Source organism: Sporobolomyces koalae (genome assembly GCF_050403365.1).
Source record: "Sporobolomyces koalae JCM15063 DNA, S_koalae_JCM15063T_v1_ctg17, whole genome shotgun sequence".
Taxonomy (NCBI): domain Eukaryota; kingdom Fungi; phylum Basidiomycota; class Microbotryomycetes; order Sporidiobolales; family Sporidiobolaceae; genus Sporobolomyces; species Sporobolomyces koalae.
The window spans coordinates 91,514-109,761 of record NW_027481754.1 but is presented as its reverse complement, the minus strand read 5'-3'; the positions used below and the strand labels follow the sequence as shown (position 1 = coordinate 109,761).

The 18,248-nt window shown below is 54.7% G+C and overlaps 6 protein-coding genes across 6 annotated transcripts; 3 read left to right on the top strand and 3 right to left on the bottom strand.

Moving 5' to 3' along the window:
* Nucleotides 1-177: 177 nt before the first annotated feature.
* JCM15063_000993 (uncharacterized protein) lies at nucleotides 178-2,240 on the bottom strand (the record flags this gene model as incomplete). The annotated part of the gene is made up of 8 exons (XM_076678794.1): nucleotides 178-361; nucleotides 430-599; nucleotides 679-896; nucleotides 964-1,056; nucleotides 1,128-1,340; nucleotides 1,415-1,766; nucleotides 1,830-2,047; nucleotides 2,168-2,240. The coding sequence occupies 8 exons, from the start codon at nucleotides 2,238-2,240 to the stop codon at nucleotides 178-180; spliced, it is 1,521 nt and encodes a 506-aa protein (XP_076534032.1).
* Nucleotides 2,241-2,708: 468 nt separating this feature from the next.
* JCM15063_000992 (uncharacterized protein) lies at nucleotides 2,709-3,970 on the bottom strand (the record flags this gene model as incomplete). Its single annotated transcript, XM_076678793.1, has 7 exons — nucleotides 2,709-2,849; nucleotides 2,921-3,033; nucleotides 3,100-3,460; nucleotides 3,516-3,623; nucleotides 3,688-3,767; nucleotides 3,831-3,867; nucleotides 3,923-3,970. 7 exons carry the CDS (start codon nucleotides 3,968-3,970, stop codon nucleotides 2,709-2,711), a joined length of 888 nt encoding a protein of 295 aa, XP_076534031.1.
* A 739-nt stretch (nucleotides 3,971-4,709) lies between these two features.
* On the top strand, nucleotides 4,710-6,542 carry JCM15063_000991 (uncharacterized protein; the record flags this gene model as incomplete). The annotated part of the gene is made up of 8 exons (XM_076678792.1): nucleotides 4,710-5,012; nucleotides 5,081-5,192; nucleotides 5,268-5,330; nucleotides 5,403-5,554; nucleotides 5,618-5,797; nucleotides 5,866-5,959; nucleotides 6,121-6,390; nucleotides 6,466-6,542. The coding sequence occupies 8 exons, from the start codon at nucleotides 4,710-4,712 to the stop codon at nucleotides 6,540-6,542; spliced, it is 1,251 nt and encodes a 416-aa protein (XP_076534030.1).
* Nucleotides 6,543-7,291: 749 nt separating this feature from the next.
* JCM15063_000990 (uncharacterized protein) lies at nucleotides 7,292-11,170 on the top strand (the record flags this gene model as incomplete). The annotated part of the gene is made up of 6 exons (XM_076678791.1): nucleotides 7,292-7,311; nucleotides 7,541-7,718; nucleotides 7,804-9,879; nucleotides 9,981-10,086; nucleotides 10,163-10,275; nucleotides 10,370-11,170. The coding sequence occupies 6 exons, from the start codon at nucleotides 7,292-7,294 to the stop codon at nucleotides 11,168-11,170; spliced, it is 3,294 nt and encodes a 1,097-aa protein (XP_076534029.1).
* A 680-nt stretch (nucleotides 11,171-11,850) lies between these two features.
* On the bottom strand, nucleotides 11,851-14,970 carry JCM15063_000989 (uncharacterized protein; the record flags this gene model as incomplete). The annotated part of the gene is made up of 14 exons (XM_076678790.1): nucleotides 11,851-11,981; nucleotides 12,063-12,610; nucleotides 12,681-12,765; nucleotides 12,843-12,959; nucleotides 13,029-13,249; nucleotides 13,322-13,399; nucleotides 13,472-13,611; nucleotides 13,683-13,828; nucleotides 13,898-14,009; nucleotides 14,068-14,166; nucleotides 14,236-14,261; nucleotides 14,331-14,409; nucleotides 14,484-14,823; nucleotides 14,876-14,970. The coding sequence occupies 14 exons, from the start codon at nucleotides 14,968-14,970 to the stop codon at nucleotides 11,851-11,853; spliced, it is 2,217 nt and encodes a 738-aa protein (XP_076534028.1).
* Nucleotides 14,971-15,463: 493 nt separating this feature from the next.
* JCM15063_000988 (leucine-rich repeat domain-containing protein) lies at nucleotides 15,464-18,160 on the top strand (the record flags this gene model as incomplete). Its single annotated transcript, XM_076678789.1, has 1 exon — nucleotides 15,464-18,160. One exon carries the CDS (start codon nucleotides 15,464-15,466, stop codon nucleotides 18,158-18,160), a length of 2,697 nt encoding a protein of 898 aa, XP_076534027.1.
* Between the last annotated feature and the right edge of the window lie 88 nt (nucleotides 18,161-18,248).

Sequence of the window (18,248 nt, the reverse complement as noted above, 5' to 3'; positions counted from 1 at the left end):
CAAGATCGCTCACGAGAACGGGCATGTTTGTTTTACTTCTTGTGTAGACCAGGGGTAACGGGGTATCTTTCAGGGTGGAGCACAGACACAACCAAATACAAACAGACGAGAATGAACTAAGAATCGCTACATGATCCCCTTTGAATTGCTAACGTTGCAAGAAAGACAGCTCTAGTCTTAGTGACCATTCGAGTGAGGTTCAGCACCTTCCATCTTGCTCTCGCCTTCAACCGTTCTCCTCGCGAGACCTTGGTTGCCCGCGGTCGCGTTGCCCTTCGAGATGGCCGGCAGCCCGAATCGGGCGAGGTGTTCATTGACTTCATCCAACCGATCGACGAATTCGGAAACGAGAGGATCCCACCTGTCCATAGAAGCCGCCAGACGTCAGTACCAGTAGACGAAAAACGTAAGTGAATTAGGAGAACGCACATTTTGGGTTCGTGGTAGTGGATAGTTCCAGATCGGTGCACGGCGTAATCGGTCAAGGTGAACGCTCGAGACGATTCAAACATGAACGCGTAAGTACCGTCACTGATCCATTGAGCTCCGTTTTGCTCGATCTCGGTCGCTCCCTTCCACACCTCGTAGTCGACGCCGTGCTGATTTTCGCACGAGTCGAGAGTGAGGTTAGACTTTCGCTCTCCTAGTACGCTGGCAATGCGATAACAGGCTACTCACGGGAGTGAAACCGCATTCGTAACTGGCACCACCGGGCAAAAAGTCGTCACTGCGTCCTCCGTAGCCTCCCTTGATCAATCCCATGAATTCAGACGCAGCGTTACGGTGCATGTACGGCGGTCGGAACGTGTTGCTCGCAACGTCCCATCGAGGCGAGAAGATGAGGAAGTCGGCAAGCGGAGTGCCGTGTTCGTGCGAGTCGACCGTGAGCACCGTGACTGAAACGACAGGAATGGCGTCAGGGTGGGTTTCGCACCTTTCTTGAGTAGGAGAAAGATGGCTTACAGCAACTCGGATCAATGTGGTCGAACGAGATTGAACCGACGGCGCAGAATCGGGAGAGGTCGTACTTGAATGGCACATAGTTTCCGTGCCAGGCTGAAGGATCGAAATTCATGAGTTAGGTTCTTCCTCAGGGTCAAAAACTCATGGGACGCGACATTACTCACCAACGACATCGAACGGCGAGTGCTCTTGCGAGCAAGCCCAGAGGGTTCCCATGAGCTTGTAGACGATGAGCCATCCACTCTGGTCAACCTCGAACGAAGCGACGGGATGTTCGAAATCACGAGCATTCGCGAGACCGTTCGCTCCGAGAGGGCCAAGTTCGGGCAATTTGTAGTGAGCGCCGAAAACTTCCTGGATGTAGCCACGGGAGGGACCTATATGTCATAGCGGCAAATCCTCTGTCTCAGTAATTCGAATCACTGAGAGACGACAGTCGTGGGGGACTCACCATCGGGCAGCTTGACCTTGAACCTGAGTCCTCGCTGAATGACACAGATCTCTCCCGGTGCGACCATGAGGTGTCCGAGCTCGGTCTGGATATCGAGGCGACCGAGTTGCGGTACGATGAGCATGTCTCCGTCGTTGTTGATGAACGCCTTTTTGTCCATCGACGTGTTGCACAGGTACATGTGGATCGCGAGCCCCGTCTTCTCCATCGGAGAACCACTTCCGGCGATCGTTTTCATGCCTTCAACAAAGTCGACCTTGTCAGTCGAACGCGGTAGTGCGAACGGTTTCCATGCGATTTGAGTCGGCGAAACCGAGACCTTGGGGTTGAGAGGCGAAAACTCGGAGCAGAGCTATTTTTCAGGGTTACTCGTCAGGATCTCACGATTGAGAAGGAACGAATGGCAGCGACTGACGTCTTCGTTGTCGGGAATGCGCACAAAGCCTTGGTGAGCGACCGACGGACGCATTCGGTAGAACCATAGCTTTTGGTTGACAGCGCGAGGCGCGACGAACGCGGTCGCGGTCACTTGCTCGGCGTACAGCCCAAACTTGACCTTTTGGGGCGAGTTCTGTCCAAGCGGCAGGACTTCGGGGATTGCTTCGGACGCGAACGAGTTGCCGAATCCCACCTCTATTTAGCGCGTGAGTGTGACAGACGATCTGGGGTCAGCTACGTCAAAGCTCTTACGCGGGGCGGGGTCATGCGCTAGGGAATCGCTTTCTGGAGAACAGAGGATTGCGAGGAACTCACGGTATTCGTAGGGATCGGCTCCCTTGGTTGCTTTCGAGCGGTTGATCGAATAGGCGGATTGAGCGGTTGCCATGTTGAGATGGAACGAGGTGTTGATGGCTTCGGTTGACGAAACGGCGGTGAAAGCGAGAGACGGCGGCTACGGTTGACGAGACGCTCGAACTGACGACGGAGACTGGTATTTCAAGAGTTCCAAGAGGGAGAGCTGACAGAACTTTTGAAGAACTCGGGAAGGGAAAATCAGTTCCGCCAGTCCCCCACATGCATGGGCATGCCGAAGCGCGATCTCGCCGGAAGATCCGTTCCGCCGCTTGGCCGCGCCTGAAGAACGCGCTATTGCTGGAACAGATCAGCCGGAAGGGACGCAACGCCCGGGGAAGATTAGATCAGAAAAGAAGTGCGCGAGAGCTCCCACGCTGGCACGCGTCTCCGGTTCTGTGACTGCCGGAGAAGATTACTCACCCTTTTGAGAAACTCATCTACTGTATGGTATGGCAACATTTACGGCTCGTGAGAAGTACAGAAGAAGCGAGACAGCATTTTACCAGGCCTTCGCCGTGCGTTCGGCACTTCTCGTCGTCGTGCCCGCCACAAGCGCCTTGTGCAGCATTGGGAATCCCTTCACTTCGCTCACAACCGGCTTGGGGACAGAGAATGGAGCCGTGGCGGGATCGAGCAGGATCTTTCCGCGAAAGACAGGGCGTTAGTTACCAGCTTACCAAGTCTACATGCCAGATGACTCTCCGAGCTTACGAGAGTTCCAAACGGCATGAGCTCTGACGAGGTGATTGGCGGGACATGCGAGGTCTTGTGCATAACAAAGCTCAAGTTCCGCAGCAGGAAATCGTTGAGTTGCGAGCGGAGTTCTGAGAAGTTTCAAACGTCAGCCAGCGGCACAGTCTCCTGCGAGATTGAAAGAGATGCAGACTCGCTCTCTTCGCCGTCGAGACCACCTCTCCTGCCGTCCCGGAGAACCTCGATCTCGATCGAGTATCCTTCCCACATGCCTTTCCCGTTTCTATCCATCTCCTTGGCCCACTTGAGCTCTTCGTCTTGCTCGCGAGTCGGTTCCGCCTCGGTGCCAGCCGGATCGCCGCCGAGAGCGGTGCGCGCTAACCAGTTGAAAGCGGTCGAGACCGGTGTGGCCAGTGAGCTCCTACGTGTATTCGAGGCGTCCCGCACTCGCGCGGGCGATGCTGCCGAATGGGACGACGGGGCGGGAGAGGCGGTGCGGGAGGAAGTGGTTCGGATCGCAAGTGGGGGAATCGGCACAGGGTAAAAAGCGACAAAGAGCTGCAATGCCGCATACTCAGCGCGTGTAGCACGGAAGTCAAGAATGCCAGCTGACCTTGGCCGAGCGACCCTCGCCATTGGCGGTTCCATCGAGGACGAGCCGGGTGAATGCTTCAGCTTTCGAGTCGATCAGGGCTTCGATCTCGGCATCTCCAGGTACTGGCTGCAGCGCGAACGTTCACTGAGTGATACTCAAGCATAATGTCGGTAGTCTGTAGAGAACTCACGAACGAGATGCCGAGAAAGTCGAACGATGACGGCGAGAGCTGGCCCAGCACACGTTGAAAAAGGATAGTGCCCAGCACAGCTGGTTCGAGCGAGAACGATCAGCACCAGGTTCATGATTACACCCGCGAATGCAAGTACGCACCTTTAACTGTCGCTTTCACGTGGATCCGGTCGAGGAACTGACATCACGAGTCAGTCTATGTCGGGTCGTCTACTGGAAGCACAGCAGCTTACTAGCGACGCTTGAAAGACTGGCGGCTTGCTTGAAGTGCTTGTCGTCATGTATGGCCGTACGGAGGCGGTGACGGCAAGAGAGTTGAGTGATGAACCGATGCTCTCTGACCTCGCCTTATCTTCCCACCATGAAAGTCCGTGTCTGGCAGCGCGATCTCTCTAATGCAATCGACCCCCTAGACCGGCTACGAGGCTTCGGTGCATACACCGTTGCTGGCGGTGTGTGAATGCTCTCCGCGCAACTTGGCGGGCGGTGTCGCTTGCTGCCCTACCGCGCTTCGATTCCAGGCAAGTAGCCGTGACCACAAAGCTGAACCTTGGAGGTTCGTCGGTACCGATATCCCGAGAGGTACCCTTGTTCTCCCGTCTCGAGGCGCGAGGCTGATGCGCAAATCTTTCCCCGTTTGCTCGTAGATCCCGTCCCGATGCTGCACGAGCCAGGAAACCTTAAAAATCTTTACTACCGACCGGAAACGTCGACAGAGTTTCCTTTGCCCGCACGCGACAACAACCTTTCCCCTGAGTCCGAGGCGTTTCAAGTTGTGCTCACTGCTTGTTCTCCACCACCGCCCTTGTCCTTCCGCATCGTGCGCTCGGCGACAGCTCGCCGTTAAGGTTTACCTTTCTTCTTCCTCCGCCCTGGTTACGACTATTTGAACTCGACGCCGGCTCGTCGTTCTTTCTTTTCCTCATTCTCACTCTCACTCTCACTCCCATACCCAAGCTCGACTCCGCATCTCCGCTACACTCAGCTCAAGTTTCCAGACTCAATCCTCAGACGCTCATCATGCTCACTTCGACCCTCCTTCCTCTCGCGCTCGTCAGCGCTGTGGCCTCGAGCCTCCCCTCCGTCGCTGCGTCGCCTATTCAGCTTGCCGGTCAAGCTCCGTCTGTCATCGGTAATGATGGCAAGGTTTCGCGCGAGCTCCTCCAGCACGGCTTCGAGCAAGCCATCAAGCGCAGTGTCGGCCAGCTCGAAACGACCAAGCTCGAACCTCGCCGCGAGCGCGATTGCGATCTCAACCGTCGCTCTCGCAAATCCAAGAGGTCCACTCAGACCATCCCTCTCATCAATCAGAACGATATCGCGGTACGTGAACAAGCCTTGGTTTGTCCCGAAACGACGCGCTTACATCAGTTTTATCACCAATCATGCAGTACGCAGCGCCCATCGAGGTCGGGACTCCTGCCCAGCAAGTTCATGTCTTGCTCGACACCGGCTCGGCCGATCTCTTGGTTCCGATCAAGACGGAAGCGTTTCCCGCGGGCAGTGAGTACCAGACTTTATCGGAACGAGCCAATTCGGTTCCAAGTCGCTGATTTCGATGTGCTTGATATCTTTTAGCCTACGAGGCTAGCCGCTCACGAACTCTACGCAAAGGAGATGGCAGCAAGACTTTGTTTAAGTGTGCGTTCTTTTGCCCTGGAAGTTGCATTCGCTTGCCTCGGTCGCTCATTCCTTCGTTTCGTTTCGAGATAGTCGGGGACGGCAATGTCGAAGCGGAGGTCGTACAAGACAAAGTTCGTATCGGGCAATGGATCAAACTCTACCAGCCCTTTGGCTTGGTCGACCCGTCATGGCTCGGACAGCCGGCTGGACTGCTTGGGCTCTCTTTCAGCTCAATCTCGAAGGTTAGTCGGTATCTTTCAAGCGTCTGTGATCATATTTGACCAGGCTCTGAGCTGTTCCTCCAGATCGGCTCCGGAACGAGCTTCTTTGACTACCTGATCAAAGAGAAGAAGCTCGACAAAAACCTCTTTGGTCTCTACCACACACGAGGCGGGGCCTCCGGTTCTCAGCTCACTCTCGGCGCTGCCGACTCGAGACGTTTCTCTGGCGAGCTCACGACGCTGCCCACCAAGTCTCAGACCCACGTGAGCCTCGCAACCCCTTTCTGATTGTTGCAAAGCTGACTCCTGGCGCTCCCGACTTCCACTCACAGTGGACTCTGGAACTCAACGAAGCGACCATTGATGGTGAAACTATCTTTTCCGACACTGTTTACGCTGCGATCGATTCGGGCTCGACCCAGGCAAGTCTCTCCACCCCTCCTTCATAAGCCCGCGAGCAGCCCGGCTGATCCCGATGCTTGTTACTTTGGCAGGCTATCATTCCCAAAGCGATCACGGACGCATGTGAGGCAATAATACCGATTTGTGTGCCAGAACTGCAGCTGATACGCTTTTCCTCGTGACAGACTTTGCTCGCGTCAAGGGTTCGTTTGCCGATCCGAAGTACATCGTCGAGGCAGAGGTCAACGGCGAGCGCGTTGTTGGCCAAATTTACGGCTACGACTGCGACGCAACTCTCCCGAAGCTCGGATTCAAGTTTGACGGTTCGGACCGAGTGTTCGAAATTGACCCTGCGGACATTTTCTCCTTTGGAAGCGAGGATGAGCGCGGATGCTACTCGAACTTCATCGGTGCCGATGTCACTTACTATGGACAGAAGGCGGCTTTGATCGGAGGTGAGTCTTTACCTTCTTGAGCTATTCCCCTCGGCAGTCCACTCACTTCCGTGCGTTCTGGTGACCTTTGAACAGTCCCCTTCCTCAAGACTTGGTACTCGGTCTTCAACTTTGACGATGCCACCGTCTCGTTTGCTGCTGCTAAGCACTAAACGACCAACAGACTACTAGCGAATGTTGTCCACGGTCCGCAGATACGACTTCAACCGCTCGTCTTCTTCCGCTCTCGTGCTCTTCCCGTCTCCACCCGACTCTTTCTCGCATTCCTCGCAATGTCTCGAGCTGCAACGCATCTATTCCTCGCATCGTGTTACTTTTGTTCTCTTCCACTCGTTTAGCGTCCTCTTTTCTTCCTGCTCCTTTTTTCCTGCAAACGTGCTTGGTGATTCTGCACTTCGTCTCTTACGTTTTTGCTTCTTGTCCCGTAGTAGCTCTATTCGCAATCCAAGTTTCTCCATTCGGCCCATCAGAACTGAATCATACTGCGGAGATATCCCCGCGGACTAAATATCTATACCACTCTCGGACGAAGTGATCGCTGGCAAGGTTGCTATTGGTTTTATCACTTCAGGAGCAGTAGCATGGCGAGGAGTCTCAACAGAGAATATACGTCCGGCAGGTCTCAGCCGGCAAACAGGTTCGCGTTATGTTGCAACACGCCTGCTCTACCATATTGCCGGCATCCGATATCGTACCAGATTTTACGATCTCATACGATAACGATCATCCACCACCTGAGGAAACTCTCCAGCATACGGTCGATAATCCGGTATGTACAGCCATCTCTGGCTCGCTCTCTCCTTCACTACCCGAAGAGTTGCTCATCGGGCCCTGACTACTTTCCAGGTCCAACTGCCAGTGCATCAACCCTATTGCGTGTTGTCCGTGAGCCTCGGTAGAAATGCCGCGTCGTGCTTCCGAGTGAGTTCCCATCAATTCTCTCTACCTCTCTGGTCGCTCTATCCCGCTGTGGGACAGGCCTAGGCTTCCAGTGGCATCGCGCAAGAGCAGGAACCTCGTCCGGGACAGAACTGAAAGCTGATGGTCAAGACTTGGTTTCGTTGTTTATTCAATCTACCAGCCGGGCCGATCAAGCTACCAGGCATCCCCGAGTCGTGCCCACAAGCAGTCTTTCGGAGCCATCATGCAGCGAACACGTGGAACCGGAAGCATCGATTGACTTGACGTCGACGGGTTCGAGCCGTAAAGAAGGAGCGGATTCGCAAGGTTACTGGGATGCGATCGAGATCGTCGAGGAAAGTGAATCGCAATACTTCATCAGGTGGGCCGGGAAAGACTCGCAAGGCAGACCATGGGAGCCGACCTGGGTGCGTCAGACATTCCGACCCTCCTCTCGCGACACAGCTCCTCCTTCTCTGCTGACTGGATGTTCTTTTCCTTCCTTCCATACAGGAACCGAAAGAAAACGCGAGCGAACATTTGGTCGCTGCCTACACGGCATCGCGGACAGAGAAACGGGCGAAACAAAGACAACCGCGTTCCAAACCGCCAGCGAGACCAGCCGCTGAATCGTTCGCTTCAGTTGTGCCTGATTCGCAACCATCAATCGCTGATGCGCCAACAAGTGCTGAAAGTCGCCCTCAACGATCCGAGACGACTCCCGCAAGCGAGATCATCGCGATCCACCCGCTCGCACCAATCGATTCGCCCTCGACGGATTCGTCGGACCCCGAACTCGAATCGTGCCTCGACGAGCAAGATGCTCAGGCTCAAAATGACGATATTCGCATCTTCAACGACTGTTCACAAGCCCCGGAAAAGCCCAGAGACGATCATCGAAGACCGATCGGTCCGTGTCCAGTCCCAGACGTGTCTGCCTTCTTCTCGGCCTCGACTATCGCGGTTTCGTCACAATTTGACCCCATCGAAGATTCTGATTCATCACCTTTCCGGCCTCGCATTCGTCAGCGACGCTCCCACGGCCGTCTGCGGCCGGCGCCAGTCGTACCTCGGCCATCCAAGACGCGTCTCGAACTCGTCCTTGGGCCCTCTCAGGAGAAGGAGAACCCTTCGCCAATGTCATCCTTCGAGGCGGAGCTTGTCGCATCGGCTGCAGCTTCCTACGTCTCGCAGGACTTGTCCATGACCAGCAATTCTTCTCGACCATCTCCCGCTCGAACGGGCTCTCGAACTCGGCTGGTCAAACGGCCGATTTCACGGCCAGTCATGGTCAGCTCTCAGATCGAGTCGGGCTCAGGGACGATCCTTTGCATCCAATCGGCTGTCGCGAACGAAGCCTTGTTCGACGACGAGATCTCGGACTTTGATGATCTCGAGTCCCTCACTCCCGGTAACTTCAACGAGGATTACTTCACGAGCGATCTCCTGTGGTCTCAGCCGCCCGTTGCCGCAAGTCCTCCACGAAACCTACCCGATACCAAGACACAAGCGGGGCAACCGGAAGCAAGAAAAGAAGCTGTCGATGCAGGAGAAGGAGGAGGAGGATCTACCAATGGAGATGACAGAGGATATGCTTACTCGGGATACCCTTCGCACCAATCTCAATCTCAGCAGTATCAACATCAACAACAACCATCGCACCAGAACTCGGTTCCAGGATACATGGGTTCTGGACCTTCGGCTTCTAGCTCTGCTAGCTACGGCGGTGCAGGTGCTTACTCGGGAGGACCGGGAGGGGGAAGCGGGTATCCCTACTCATCCCATTTGCCATCGTCGCATGCCCAACCCTCCAAACGGGAATACGAAGACGATCGAGAAGAGACAGCGAAGCGAGCCCGAGTGGACCAGCAACAGCAACAGCAACAGCAGCAGGAACAACGTCAACAACAGCAGTACCATTATCCTCAGCAGGCGTATCCCCCTCAGCCTCAACATTACCCATCTCACATGTACTCGAGCCAGCCTTACGCTTATCCGTATGGATATCCCTCGCCCCACGGCCCTCCAGAACAGCACCACTACTCTCCCTCGTTAGCGCAGAACTACCCATCCTCGACGTCGTATCATCAGCAATACCAGCAATTGCCCCCAATGCAAACGTCTCAGCCGGGAGCGCAGCAGTACGCCCGTTCGACCACGCAACTGCCGCCGATGCAGCATGCTCTGTCAAATAGATCCTACCCATCCGAACACCCGCAAACAGTCCAACCACCGCCAACAGTCTCGGTCGATACAGCTTCGCCACCGCCCGCCCAAGTCCCTCAAGCCGCAACCGCACAAGCTCCCTCTGCCGGTCACCTCACTTCCCCCTCGATTGCTCGGGTGCAGAACACACAATCCTTCATGACCGCAGCGCCTACAAGCGAGAGTGCAAGACAATCGCCTGCACCGTTGCCAACTCAACCTGCCCCGCGCACGAGTTCCCCGGCACCGACTCTCGATGGGGTGAGCGACCTCATCGCGCTCGTTCGAGCATCTCCTCAGATCGAGACCAACGACGGCACGAAAGCCGAGATTGAACGGTTCTTGCAGAACCCTCAGAACTATGGAGGCGAGTCTCGAACCCATGTTCTTTTGCGCGCTCTCATTTTTCATTCTGACTCGTTTCCCTTTGCGCAGATGGACCTCTTGCACGTGCAGATTTCTGGGCGTTTGAATTGAGACGACAGATGCTCGATGTCGGCGAACGGGTTGACTTCATCATCCTGTACACTCGCGAAGGCACGTTCAAACTGAAACGGTCTCCAACGACAACGATTCCGGTCGAGTTTGCCCGTACGTATCTTTCCAAGCTGTCAGGAAATTAGGAGACCGGTACTGATGCTAGTGTTCGACTGTGAGGCCTTTTCAGGCTCCTGTAACCATGCTCCTGATCGCAAACGGGGTCAGACACCGGCGGTCGATGCGGTGCCAACTTTGCAGACCTCCCCCTCTGCTTCCGATCCCGTACCTGTTGCTTCACTGGTCAGTTCACATATCCTCCTGCTGGAACCGCTATGCAGCGATACAAGGTTGTTTGACAAGCTGACATGTCCTTGTCTCTTTTCCGATCGTCTAGACTCGTGATCAACTCGAGCAACAAGTGGAGTCGTTGCGTGCCCAACTTTTGACAGCCACGACCGAACTCGAAACGTTGCGACCTCTGGTCGAAGAAACCGCGAATCTGAAAACCCAAGTGCAAACGTTGACGCAAACGAACAAGCAATTGAAAAACTCTCGAGATTCAACTCAACAAGACATGGCGTACATTCAAGAACAGTACAGTATCGCATCGACTGCAGCTTCGGCACGAGCACTCGAAGCTCAAGTCGCCGAAGCTGAAGCGACGAGGTTGCAAGGGTTACTCGATACCGGGTTGAAACAGAAAGCGCTCTTCTACGAATCCCAAGTCAAACGATGGAAACTTGAAGTCGAACGAGCCAACAAACAAGTCAAACTCGTTCAAATCGAACGACGCAAAATGAACGAAGTCGACGTCAGATCGAAAGCGGGTAAATGGGACGAAGTTGTTGCGAGACGACAGGACAAACTTGAACGCAAACGAAAACTTGAAGCGGGAGAACCTGTTGTCGAATCTGAATCGGGTTCTGAAGAAGAAACCGTTTCGGAACTTTTGGAAGCAGCAGATCGATTGAGGGGACCACCTTCACCACCTCGACCTGTTCAACCGTCGAACGATTCAATCATTCGACTCGTCATGGATGATTCTTCAAATTCGAATACGAGCAGTTTGACAATTCAAGAAGGGTTCAAATGTGAATGGAGGAACACGACTGAAGGGGAACCGCTATGTGGAGAATTGTTCTCGACCAAAGTCGAACTCAAAGATCATGCTCTCGAGCGCCATCTCGCCTTGTAAAAACACCTCTGTCCTATTACCTATTCCCCCAAATCCCTGATCCCAAAAAATTCCCATCTAAAAAGTAGTTTTTCCCCCCTTTTCTCTCTCTCCTGTTTTCCTTTGGGGGTTCTTTCACGTTGCGAGGGAGGTTTCCAGAAAGGAGAAGGAGAAAGATTTGTTGTACACAAGGGCATTTGAAGACAAAAAGGAGTAAAAAAGCATTTACCTACTGTATTCCTCTCGAAGAATTCAAAAGCCAAGAGCAAACCCGTTTTTCGCAACTTGGTCAAGGGAGGAATCGAAAAGAATCGTTTTTTGGTTGGTCAAGGAAGGAAGGAGGGAGGAGAAACGGGGGCGCGTTCGAGATTACGAAGAGATGCAAAACAAAACAAGACAAAAAACGGGGCTTTGTACAGTTTCGAAACTCTTGCAAAAGTGAAAAGGAAGCTAGGAGAAATACTCGTCGTCAAGAAAGAACGGGAGGGAGAAGAGAGGGGGCGGTGTAGGAGAGAAGGTCGTCAAGTGCAAAAAAAGAAAACTGAGAAGAGAAAAAAAGGGAAGAGAGACGGCAAGATAGGATACAGGGACTTCGGGAGAAAAAACGGCTCGAGGGCAAAAAGAGAAGCTAGCGAAAGGAATGTGAGCGAGAGAGATAGAGAAAGAGGTCCGTCTGATTTTTGGTGTAGACTTCAAGACGTTCAAACGATCGGGCGTGCGGGAGTAGGACTTGCGGGAGGGGAACGAGGGCCAGAACCTGCAGAGATCGAGTTGCGAGGGGAAGAAGGCGATCGAGGAGATTCGTTGCCTGCGACTTTCTCGGCGAGTTCCTCTGCAATACCACGAATTATCGGACCTCGTCAGCTTCTATCGACAAAAAAAAAGGAAATCTTTCCGCAGGCGTGAGACGTACCCATCGATTCGTCATTCTTGCTCATGGCTTCCCGAATCATCGAGATCGTGTTCTCGAGTGACCTTCTCCTGGTCGACGGAGAAGTCCTCGTCGTTCCGAGCGAACTCTGTCGTCGATGATGTCTCCTGAACTGCGCCTGTCCAGCATTCTCGACCACTGGGGATCCGAGAGGAGAAATGTCCTTCTCCGAAGTAGGAGTACCTGGGACCGCTGATCCATCTTTGGCACTGACTTCTGGAGAAGCGACCATATCGGGGGAAGTGGGAGCAGTCGAACCCGTGACGGGAGTGATGACATCTCCAAACACGTCACTGCCTTCTTCCTCTCCAGACGAAAGCGCGGCATGGTGAGCGGCGGCGGCAGCGGCGAAATCTTCGGGATCGATGAGATCGGGAGGCAAGTGTTCGTTGTCGATATCGGATTTGCGAGCATCTCGGAAGTTCGTGATCGAATCCTTGATGCCATCGGCTCCGTTTGCGAGGGCGTCCGAAGGAGCGGTTGAAGTACCGGTCACGTTCTTCAGTTCCGAGGATCCTTCCGACTCCTCTCTGTTGCGATTGAAACAAAAGGTGAGAAAGAGGTGGTGCAAGTATTGAAAGAACCAAGGGGCGAACTGACCGAAGCACCGAGAAGAGTTTCGACATTTTGCCGACCGCAAGAATCTTGTTCTTGATCGCCGCTCGTCGCTCTGCCTCTTCCTCCTCTATGATACGAAGACAGCACCCCTTGCAAGGTTAGTGAACAACTTGACACGGGTCCGGAGCCGAAAGTCATGCTTGCCTGTGAGCTCGGGTTCGGCACCTTCCCCTTCAGCAGTGACTTCCTCTTCCTCCTCATCTTCCTCGTCGAGTTCTTCCTTGCTACAAATTCCCAGCATGGCAATCAACATGTCGGTAACTGTATCAGAGCGTTATAAGCATGAGTTTGATCAAAGCGACAACGAGGGGCAGAGAGAGAGTGACTGACTCTTTTCTCCAACAAAGGGCAAACTCCACGTGAAAACGTCCATAAAGTTGGGCAACCAGTACGGGTGAGGACTGCAGTTGAACTGTCGAATGTTCATGACGTTGTTCTCGTACTTGAGTACGGCGGCCTTGTTGTTGTACACGTCGAGGTAGTTGGGAGCCGAGAAGATTGTCATGACTGAAGGGAACCCAGTCGTCTTTGTTTTGCGGTACATGCGGTACCTAGTTGTTTCCACAACGCCGCCGCACGTGAGCTCGGAAGACAGGAATTGAGCGTAAGAGATGATGACGTACCCAGCATCTTGCGCTTCATGCGCGCGAATGATACTCAACAGACCGTTCCTTTCCAAAAATTGACAAGCGGCAGTGTATCTGGTCTCGCGCGTCAGAAACGATCAGTATCGAATGCTTTACCCGGTTCGTCTAGAAAACGTTTCGACTGACGTGAAGAAGTAGGAACACCCTCGCACGTGGTTGTGCACGAACCCATCGTTGTTCTTCTCGTTGCCAAACTCTTCGAGTGGATCTGCCCACAAGAGATCGCACATCAAGCCATGCGTCGGCGGTTCTCGGAACCGGTTGATCTGGATATCAGGCCCGAGGTTCGGGTCAATTTTCGAGGTTGCGGTGGCGGTGAATCGCAAAACGAGCTTACGGTCCTGAGATCGTCGAGAGTGTTGAGCTCGGGACTGAGACCTCCGTGGATGCACAGGAATTGCTTGTTCATGACGGCAGCGAGGGGAAGGGTGCAGAACGATTCCATGCATGCATTGTAAACCTCTTCCGAATACTTGTGTTTGCCTGTAGGGTGAGGGGCAGAGTCAGCGGCAGCTCGCGAATGAGAGGGAAAGGGAGAGACAAAAGACCGACATTCGAGTTTGAAGGTAAAGTAGTCGGTCAAGTGACGACACTCGTGGTTTCCTCGCAGCAGGAACAGAGTGTTGGGGTACCAGATCTTTAATGCCCACAGGTAGAGAACACACTGCGAGGCGAGTAGCAGGTCAGCACGGTACACGCCGCATAAGGGCGGCGGGGCTCACCTCGATCGAGAAGTACCCTCGGTCGACATAGTCTCCGAGGAACAAGTAGCGGGTATCGGCAGGGTTGCCTCCGACCTCGAACAGCTTCATCAAGTCAAACTGTTTGCGTCAAGTGGGGGAGCAAGTCAGTCGAGGGTCTCTCGCGCGGCTCGAGAAGGGGCGACTCGCGTATTGACCGTGAATGTCACCACACACTGTCGAACAAGGATGAGCGAGTCAGAGAAATTCGCACACGAGGGAAGCGAGCAAACAAAAGGACGGACCAGTGATGGGCGCATCGACCTCGAGCAGGTTTGGTTCGTTGCGCAGGATCTTGGTTGCCTCTGCGAGGATGAAGAGCGCCTGTCCAAGGAGCGAGCGAGGTCAGCGACGAGAGGAGAGGGGAAAGGGAGGGAGGGGGAGAAGGCGAGACTCGCTTGGTCATCGGTGAGGCGGCCCTCGCGGTAGAAGTGGTTCTTGAGGAACGCGATGTCGGGTTTCGTGTGGTGCTCGTCCGAGTAGAACTGGTCGTCGGTGGGTTTCTGGAACGCGGGAGCCTGCACGTCCTTGACGACGCGCTCCTGCGTGTTGAACGTCTGACCCTCGTCGTTCGTGTGCACCGAGAAGTCGATCGAGGGCAGTCGCGCGTTGCGGTTGCGGATCGCGGTCACGGCCGCTTGCGTGTGTTGGCGTTTCAAGTCCATCGCGAGTTGCGGCGGAGGTGTCGAGTGATCACGCGCACGCGAAGGCGTCTGTTCGGACACGGAGCGACGCTGGCTGCAGCGAGCGGTGGGTATCGAAGGTACGGGTACTGCGTGGAGGGTCTGACCTGCAGACACTACGGGGCAAGTGGCGAGGGGCGAGCAGTGGATGAGAGATGACAGGTGGAGGAGAGCCCGTCCCTTCTCCTTCCGTCACTAGCATCTCGTCACGAGCGAGCCTCTGTTTGATCAAAGTAGCTTCAGATAGCCTTGAATAGCTCCCTGTCAAGTTCTATCTGTCCACGTAAAACACACGAATACCCGGTAATATTGCATCCCCTGCGATTATAACGTGTTGCTTCACTCTCGTCAGTCTCCCCACCTTGCGATCGCTCTGCAATAGTGGTCCAACGCCAACTATCAAGAGGGTCCAGCTTGTTTCCGAAGCGCGCTCGAGACATCACGCCGACTTGCCGGCCCCCACTCGCGTCCCGTTGCACACGCGTCTCGCCGCCGCAGCTCCCTCTAATCTTACGAGACTGGCAGTCGGCAATTCTACACGAGGATCAGAACCATCGTGCCGGCTTGGGAGGGAGCTATCTCGGGTCTCCTCGAAGAACGCGTACCGGTTCACGAACAGGGTACGTTCCGCTCTTCAGCGTGTGGACAGCCATGGCCACTCACTCGCCAAAACTGCAGAACATTCCAGTCGAGTCATGTCGCTCAGTTCGGCGTCGATCACTGCCGCCGCTGCATCGTCGTCCCGCACGGAACCACTTCGTTCCCCTCACGCTTCGATCTCGGGTCCGGCGTACCTCTCGGCTCTGTCCAAGTTCATCTCGACGCATGAAGCTGCTCTCGCCGCGTACTACGCGCCGCGTTCGTCTGTCCCAACCCGCACGAGCTCGAATGGAATTACATCCTCTTCGGGCCCGAGTTGGGGAACGATCCTCACGCTAGGCATCTTGCCTGACCCTGCCGCATTTCCAGCATCGTCTCCGTCCCCGTCCGTACGAAGAGACCCGCTCGTCCTCCACTTCGATCCGCATCACCTGTACTACATCCTGCTCAAGTTTGACGAGTTGGGCCTCTCGACCGGAGACGCCCTCGACGTCAAAGTCGAAGGCGGGTACTCGACCCCGATGACCGTCGATCACACGACTGCCGAATCTGCCGGAACCGTCTCGATCGTACACGACGGCACTGCCGCAACCCCGAGCGTGTTTGCAGGCATGCTCGGGTTCGGATCGAGCTCGACCAAGCAAGACGATTCGAGATCTGTCAGGAGTAGCAAATCGAGCTTTTCGTTCGGTTCGGGTTGGTGGGGGCTCGGTCACGGTGGAGGAGGACCGCGAGAGTCAGACCTCGATGAACCGACCCAAGTTCGACACATCTATTCGTCCTGCACGAAACTCCCTGCGCTCAAACTCTCGCCGTTCGTGTTCTCGCCTGCATCTTCATCGAACGCTCGCTCGTCTTCATCATCTCAACCTCCTGCCCAAGCCGTAGAAGGGTTCGAGGATTGTCCTCCCCCTTCGACGTGTGTACCACTGTCCCTCTTCCACTCGCTCACCTCGCTCTACCTCCAAGATCTCGACCCTCGTGCGTTCGTCGGCTGGCATGTCCTCTCGATACAACTCAAGAAACTCGAAGTCGTGAGGGGAGGCATCGAAGATGTCGGAGAATTGATCTGCGACTGCGTTGTTGAAGACGAACAACGCAACAAGCGACAACGAGCTCAGGAAACTTTCGCCTTCGAGACTGTTGGACACGATCGCAAACGACGAACAGCCGACTCGATTGACCAAGACGGTTCAGCAGACTCGGACCCTTATCCACCTCTGTCCAAACTCGCGTGGTCGTCCCTGCGTCACTTGTCCCTACATGACAACTCGCTCACGTTCGTACCCGCTCCACCGTTCGCTCACCTCTCGATGCTCGCTTCACTCGACCTGTCGTCCAACTTGCTCATCTCGGTTCCACCCGCGCTCTCTTCGTTGCCTTCCCTGCGATCGCTCAACCTCCGAGACAACATGATTGACAACCTTCATTCACTCCCTACGATCTTGGGAGCGATCGAAGTGTTGAACTTGTCTCACAACCGACTCGAGAGCTTGTCGGGACTCGATCGCTTACTTGCGTTGGAACGTCTCGATTTGAGAGGGAATCGAATTTGGGAAACTTTGGAAGTGTCGAGGTTGGCGAGGTTGCCCAACTTGAGAGAACTGTGGATCAAGGAGAACCCATTCTCGAGGGACAGGGAACTTGGAGGGGAAGAAGGGTGGAGGATCAAATGTCTCGCGTACTTTCAAGAAGAGAGATCATTGGTCGAAACAGATCAGGGTCGGATAGAGATCAAGATTGATGGAAGGGCGATCGACGGGAGGACGGAGAAGAAAGCGGTAGATGCAGAAGTTGCCAAGAGGGCAGGAGGTGCGTTTGTACCAGATCGAACGCTCCGACGTCGAGTCAGTGCCGAAGTGGATGCAAGGAACGGGTCGCGAGCAAGGGAAGCTTCTTCAAATGGGTTCGATTCGGAAGTCGGACCGAAAAAGGTGGTTGTCGAACCTCGGAGACGAGTCGTTACGGCCCCCCTCTCGACTGCAGCTTCGGGGCCGAGGTCTTCGTCCCGCCAGAGACACTCGACCAACATTGACGTATCCCCAGCACCTTCCTTGTCGTCTTCGCCCGTCTCGGGGCATGCGATTCCTGCCTCGCCTCAATCGAAACCTGCGAAACGAAGGAAACCACGAAGGATTGTAGATCTCGACGCACCTTTGCCCAACACTCTACCTCAATCGTCGAACCTGTTGACATCCACGCAACAATCAGATTCTGATGCGGCGACAACTGCTTCTTCCGGTCTCGAAGGCGGCAAGACGATCCTGGATTCAAACTCGACACTGCCCTCGACACCTGTGAAACGACATCAGAAATTCGCTTCCTCACCTTCACACGTTCGAGTTTCTCCAGCTCGTGACGCGTTCTCTTCACTCGGACCCTCAACTTCGCCCACTCGTTCCAAGATTGATCGCAGGGAACGCATATCTGCTACAACTTACGAAGCTCCAGGACTCGTAACTGGAGAATCGAACTTGTCGTCGGGTGGAGAAGGAACCGGTGCGGGGGGTGGAGGAGAAGCATTGAGGAGAAAGATTGAGAAACTGAGAGAAGAGGTTGGAGAGAACTGGTTGAGTGTACTTGGAGAACGAGAAGCGCGCGCTTCACAACAACAACAGCAGCAGCAGCAGCAACAACAGAAAGGGAAAGAACCCGAGGTGGAGCAACCAGCGGAAGTAGTACAACCGGTTCCAGAACCAGAGGCGGCGACCGATCGACTTGCGGTCAGTGCAGGGGTCAAGGTTGTCAAGAAGAAGACATCGAAGAAGAAGAAGAAGCTGGGAGCAAAGTAGGTGGGGCCCGTGCGCATGAATCGCAACAATGACAATACACCGTGTCGTTCTCGCTCTCTTCCTCGGCCTTTCGACAGCACCACAAGCG